At 41.3% G+C, this 7,193-nt stretch overlaps 1 protein-coding gene across 1 annotated transcript; it reads right to left on the bottom strand.

Annotated features, from left to right (window-relative positions):
• Positions 1 to 79: 79 nt before the first annotated feature.
• Positions 80 to 6,031, bottom strand: ptx4 (pentraxin 4, long). The gene is given in 5 exon segments (XM_034089729.1): positions 80 to 1,849; positions 3,786 to 4,049; positions 4,052 to 4,713; positions 5,186 to 5,364; positions 5,698 to 6,031. Coding segments are annotated over 5 exon segments (2,094 nt in total). The 5' UTR covers positions 6,022 to 6,031; the 3' UTR covers positions 80 to 1,184.
• Positions 6,032 to 7,193: the final 1,162 nt, after the last annotated feature.

Genomic DNA, 7,193 nt, shown 5'->3' with positions numbered 1-7,193 from the left:
AATTAGAACGTATTTAACAGGGAAAGGCAAGTCTGAAGAGGTGGGTTTTGAGGGCTTGTTTGAATGATAGTAGGGTGGTTGATTGTCTGATGTGGAGGGTGCAACACCTATCACCCCAGGTCCGGAGCTTAGTCCTTCTTGTCTTTAGGGTGTTTGCACCTTGGACCTGAGGCATCATGGAGACGTTTAAAAATGCCTTTTCTACAGTAAGAACAGAATTTACATACATGTCAAACTTTCAAAGATGTATTTTATGACCAGAATATCACTTTACACATGGTTATGGTGCCACATTATTAAGTAATAAGTCCAAGTCTCAGCACAGATGTTAAGTTAAAAAAAGTGAACATAAAGTGCTCCTCAAGAATAAATTACAGCATTGGTGCTGTCAAACCTTTATCTACTTTTTGAAGAATTAAACTCATCCCTTATATTTGATCTTGACAAAACATAAAGTGTTTTTGGAGTGTTTTAAAGGTTGCTACGGCAGCATTTTAGTTGTATGAATAATGCATCTTGAGTCAAAATAGCACATGTTATTACATTTCAACTTTGATTCTACGGTTTAATGTTAACAAGGCATTTGCAATGATTAAATGGCAACACTATCAAAAACCCTGCACAGTTGAAACAGTCTTACCTGATCCACCCATACTACAATAAAATATTTTTGTCATGGAAGTGATGAAAATTAATATCAAATGTACGAGAACACTCGTACTTATTCTAAGATCCTTGGTAGTGTTTAACACTTAATAATGTTGCATATCAGTCGGAACAGTCCCAGTTTTGGTTGATCTATCTTTAAATCCAGCAACAACATACTGCTTGATATACATCCAACACATATTAAAGGGGCCCTATCACGCTCATTTTCAGGTTCATATTTGTATTTTGTGCCTCTTTTGAGACATGTTTACATGCTTTAATGTTCAAAAAGGTCTTTATAAAAACGCAAGTGTTAAGGAGTGATGTCAATATGTCGCTGAAATAAACAAAGGCATCTCAGAGGGTGTGAGAGAGAAACTCCCTCTTGAGTGATCTTTAGGATTTTAGCCAAAAAAGCATAATAGAGAAGATAAAGCGTTTGCATGGCCAGTTAAAAGGCCAGCAATGAAAGCATTCCCTACCGACATAATGTTTTGGAAAGAAACTCTCTATATGAATTCTCCTCTGTAACTTTATCACACACAGTGCTCTAAACATTCACATGCCACCTGCTGCACCTCCCCATGCACCTCCTTTATGTCCTCCATGCCGAGCACCACCCCTCTGGGCAAACCTCTTCCTTCTGCCACCCCTTCAACCTCTGAAGCACTCAGCACCCGGTTCCACATCCTGAACCCTGCTATCTGACCGGCAAAACCCTCCGCAGAGTCAAACCCTCCTCCCACAACGTCCTGCTCCTGCCCCAGCACCACAGACCCTCCCCCATGTATCTCCCAACCCTTTCTGAAGTGAGAGCCTGAGGAGGTGAGGCGCCGGTCAACGTAGTGCCAGAAACGCCCCTGGATGGAGGACCACACGACGCAAAGGTGGTGCCAGCGAGCGTCCATCAGTGACGACGCGGGGAGACGACGATACACTGGGTCTCCAATGATGAAGTCCAGGGAGGGGGAGGAAGAAGCAGAGATGGATGCAGAAGAGGCAGAGGAGTTACGTCCATACAGAACTAACTGGTTGTCGTTGTCGTCTGTGGCGTAAGAGAGCAGTGTGCCGACATGTGAGGCTTCCACACGGAGCCACAAACACACAGAAAGTTCAGGAAGGTTGGGAAGAGTCCGGAAGAAGGTGACGAAGTTGTCTGCTGATGCCGAGGGGAAGAGCAGCAGGGAGTCCACGTTACAGACTGCAGAAAAACAGGATATATTCAGTATAATAAAACCAGTGCTAAAAAATAAAACTTAAAAGACAAGCGATCAGAAATATCTTGTTGGTAAATGATATTTGGAGGCTATGCAAATGAGTCCCCTAATACACACAATATACAACACAATTCAATAAACCTACAGACCCCTCTAGCTTCTGGAAAATCCCTGAAACTGTTAAGCCCCAAGGTCCCCCTCGGTGGGTACTTCTTTTTTTTTTTCACGACACTGTCTCAGGGGATCTTAATATATAAGAAACTATTGTGTTATACCAGATTAACTAGAATAATCTCAGCTAATTGACGATACAAACCATTTTTACCAAAACAAAACACAAGTCTCATAAGAAGCATCTAAATGACCCCTGAGCGAAAAATGCTAACGCACTTTGGCACAGAACTCAAGATAAAAGTACCCTTATTACTTATCGTAGCTGCACATACAAGATATCCGATTAAAGCTGAGGTTCCACAGATTATTTAGGTATATAGTATCATCACTGAGTGATCCGAACTCGAGATAGGGGAAGCAAACACAGACATCACAACACGTACCTTTACATAGTTTTTACGGGAGATCGTCTCACCGTAGCTGTCAATCTGATCAAAAGACTTGTTCAATGGCATTAAAACGAGAAAAAACGCGGCAGAATCGGTTAATCCATAGGTTGATAATGTTTCTGTGGAATAATCTTTTTATTTATAATCCATAATTTAATTTGTATGTAAAGATCGGAGAGTAAAAGTTAGCTGCTAATGGTATAGCCACCAGAGTTATCGCAGCTTCCGGACTTGGCTATGCGGCAGTCTCACACACACACATTACCAAATAAGGAGTATGTGGGAGTTCCCCTCGATTCCATTGGCTCTGACGGTTGAGCAAGGGGGGCCAGAGATAGGTCAAATCCACCCAAATGACCCCAGAAGTGGGTTTTTTGGTGCTAAATCTCTCTAAAAAGGTTAAATTTCACTTGTTTTGCATCAATCTTGATACAGGGTACTTATGTTATTATATGTTATAGTTTGGATTCCTAAAGCTTTTAGTCTACCATCCCATCATTCAAGGGTGGTTTTCACTATAAGTAGGCTACATTTTTTTTTTTGGATGGACACAATAATTTACATTTTTTTACTGTGTTCCATCTGAATTTACTTTAAAATAAAAACATCTATATATATTTAACCCTTTTAGAAGAGAAGATATGTCGTTTGTTCTGGGAATGTCATTTTCGGGCCTGAGACCTGAAAAACAGGTTTAACAGGTTACCCATTTACGGCTTGTAAATTATTTTAACACCTCGTTTTTTTTCCAACAGTCAGGAATGTTACGATGAATAAAAGGCTGTCATTATTTGTCATTGAGATGATGACACAGATTTGAGGTGGTATGACCTTATTCTACCTGCAAATTGGCTTTGTAGGCTGTTGTCATCTATTGGTAGTAAGTAATTAAACTACTTAACTTACATTTGTCGGATAGATTAAGTCATGAACGTACTGTATGTAACTGAAAAACACATTCTTTACCTAAATCAATTCACATTTTTAACCTAGTGTTTAACACTGGAATTGTATGTTTCTGCTTACCCTGTCTAAAGTATTTGAATGTTAGGATGACTACGGATAATTGCCATTTATTGGGCAGATAACATTTAAATTGTAAGGATTAAACAATTGAGATACAACATGTAAGGTAGATTTTGTAATTTATGGACAGAACCATGCTGCCAATTTGACCACCTTCTTTGTTAATTTAAATGGGAATGTCTGTTTAACTTCCATTGTATTTCTGTGGTTTCAGTGTCGTTTGTCCGGAGTAGACATGTTGTGATTTGGCTGAGGTGCAACATGTTCATACTGTGATTATTTTGGAACCTGTTAAATAAATACCTCAAGTATCGTGACGTATATTACTTACTGGTTGCATCCTTTTTAGGAACTGGTCGTGAAGGGATCTTGTGCCTCACAGGAAGCTGGAGGAAGTTATGGATCACTGAAGACTCTTCCTTTGTGTCAGTTTCTTCCTGAGACTCAGATTTGGGCTGAGGGATATCATCTGAACCTTTAGGCGGTGGAGGCCACGGACTGGTCGTACTCAGCCTGGCTTTGCTAGGTTCAGAATAAGTTGGAGAATGGGGCAGGAGCTGGGTCCAATAGGGCCGAGTGGGGTTGTGTAACTGGGGTGTCTCTGGCGATATAACTTAGGCTGGTATCTCTGCCGTACCTGGGTATGAAGATAAGGCACAGACTGGATCTGCTCCTGCCGGGTCGGGTAAGGCCTTTTCTGGGCCGGCACCTGGATCTGGGACTGGAGACCGTAAGAGTCTGGTTGGGGCGAGTAATGCAGATGAGATTCTTGCTGAGGTCTTGACTCCTTTGAATGTCTTCGGTTTATTGGTACTGACGGGTATTGAAAGGGACCTTCTATTATGGGTTCGGAGTCCAGTCTCAATCTCTCTCTCCCTCTATGTGTCTTTGATCTCCTGCGTGGTTCATAGTGTTCCTGAGATGTGATGTTGGAGTTGAACGACTCTTCCACCCTCCACAGCGCTCCACCATCGCTCTTCTGCAAGACCTGACCCTCCAGTCGGGTCAGACGCAGCGCCTGGTTCTTCAGGGATTCCTGCAGCCCTTTCAGCCTAACGATCAGCTTGTCTCGCTGGGTCTGAAGGGCACCAAGCCGTTCGTCTTGGCTCTGGAGTTCCAGGGTGAGGTTGGGGATATCCTGACCAGGATCGGGCTTCTGTTTCTGGGCATGGCGGCAGTTCTCCCTCAGGCTCCTCTCCATGAAAGCAAGATGACCCTCCATATGTTTACTCTTCTTCTCCAGCTTCCTACTCCACTCCCTGGGATGATGAGCAACATGAGAAGTTATATTCTGTCTTTATTGTACTTGTCGAAAATGCATCATCTGGTACAATCAGACCTGGTCCAACTTCAAATACAAAATAAAAAATACATTTAGGCTATGAATCAACAGGTTAGATCTTGATAAATCCAAAATAAAATGTATTTTTTGTCCATTGGGAGACTACTCTAAAGGTTGTTCTGTTTATCATTACTTCTCAAAAGAACAGATGCCAAAATGTAAGCCCTCCCACTCAAGACTAACAATTCTCCCTTGACCCAGCCCTAATGTTTTGACATAATTTATTATTAAGATTTAATTTCTGTCATTTTCTGTCCTCTTTTCCAATCTTTTCTCAGCCCCCCACAAATCCTTTCTTACCAAAAACAACAAGCAGGGATTTGTCACAGATGAATCGATTTACAGATATATTTACAGAGCACCCTTTCTTAGTGTTCCCAAGCTCTGACCTGAGACCCTCTATCTCCTGCGTTGAGCTCCGCTTGAGTTGATCCAGGTCTTCTGACAAGTGTTGCCAGTTTTCGCTTAGTGCCTTTACTTGGCTCTCCAACCCCCCCGATGAGTTTCTGTTCTGGTTCTGGGCCAACATGTTCAAACGGGCCTGGGTCAGCGCCTGGAACTGCTGGAACTAACAGAGAGGAAATTTGTTTTCACAAATCTTTCTGCAGCTGTTGGTGACTAATTTGAAGGTCAGAAAAATACTGAAATACATCCAGAAGAAAAAACAAACATGCAATGCATTCCTGTGATGACTTCTACCTTCTGAAAAATCATGATGCTTGCAAGAGTTTTTTGCTATTTCAGTAAATAAATAAGCAAAAATATCTGACCTACAGGGAGTAAATCAGTTTTTTTAGCTTTAATATGATCTCTTTCAGAACTTTTAAACATTAGAAATACAATGTAAGCCAAAAGTCCTTAAATAACGTGAATTTTCACACACAGTCTCATTTAAGCTGACCTGTTCGTTGAGTCGTCGTAGTTTCTGCGACACAGGATCAACTCCCTGCACCTTAACGGGCTGAATCTGCAGCAGGAGCATGAGGACCAGGATCAGGGACCAGTGTCCGGGCCTCAGGCTGCCCATGGTGCAACGGAGCTGGGATAGATGCAGCAGGAAGCCTGGGTCTGGATGTCTGATGGTGAGGAAAGCAATGCTACTAGAGAGAGAAAGACATAGCTGAAAATGGCTCGTCTTGATAAACACTGCATACACACACATGCACACAGATGTACAATACACAAAAGCACACCCACAAACTGGGACAGGAACACACTTTTCCATTTTTCACAAAATCTTCAGGGACCTGAGAAGAAATGCAGATAGATTTAACAGGTACTCTGCCTCTCTCTCGGCCTCTATCTCACTTTTAGATAAAAACAAAGAAAAGAAACTCCTAAAAACAGCACACCAACTGGAAGTTTGTTAACTGAATCTTGAATTGATAACGTTTTAGTCTTTCAACCTTTTGTTATGTCGTCCCGTCCAATTTTGGTGTTCCGGTGTAGTTATCCATTAAGGATCTAAATCTTCACCCAACCCTGTGTTTCACCTTTTATAGTAACTTTAATTAAACTTTTTAAACGGAGAAAAGGTTAAATATGTTTGACTATAGATGAGAACAGAGCAAACAAAGGAAATGGCTAATCAAAGACTTCTAAATGTCAAAGTCTTAATCAGAAATTCAATCAAACCGGGAAGATGCTATACATTTCAATAAAATGCCCATAATTCAATGTAAGTAGTGACTATTATTTTTCTTGCAAAGAAGGTAAAGAACCATCCATGTAATTTTCAGCTCAATAATATTAAAGCTTTTTCTGACAAAAAAACATAATTTTGAAGGACAACAGGAGTGATAATGCTTTATGTCTGTACGATTGATGTTTGATAAGGGAAGGCTGTGGCTCAGTGGGTTACTGCTCAGTGGGTTAGTGCGCTGATCTTCGAATCAGAGGATAGCAAGTTTGAGTCCCACTGCAGTCAGCATGTCGCTGTGTCCCTGGGACACTTCACCCCAAATTGTTCCTGTGGGGATTGTCCACAGTACTGAATGCGTGTAAGTCGCTTTGGATAAAAGTGTCCAACAAGTGACATGTCATGTAATGATAAAGTGTATATTTTTATTAGTGTGTATGTTTGTATACTTGTGTAGTGCCAATACAACAGTAAATCTCATGGTGTGTGGGCTGATGGAGAAGAAGTCAGTACTTTTCTCTTCCCCCTGACTCAGTGCAGGGGGATCTAGATCCTTTATTATTCTTCTGCTTTCTCATTGAATAACACAATCTAGGAATCATGTTTATTCCTCCCTTCTGCTTTCTACACATGATCACGTTGCAACACTTTGGCTTCAATTACTGCACACTGGGCTTCAAAAAAGTTCACGTGCGTTCTAATTTACAGTAAATTGTATATTTTAGTGGGAATGCTAATACAGCATTCCAACTATCTGT

The sequence above is a fragment of the Pseudochaenichthys georgianus genome, chromosome 8 (assembly GCF_902827115.2).
Source record: "Pseudochaenichthys georgianus chromosome 8, fPseGeo1.2, whole genome shotgun sequence".
Taxonomy (NCBI): Eukaryota; Metazoa; Chordata; class Actinopteri; order Perciformes; family Channichthyidae; genus Pseudochaenichthys; species Pseudochaenichthys georgianus.
Note: the sequence above shows the minus strand (reverse complement) of the source record. Positions and strands in the feature narration are given on the sequence as shown.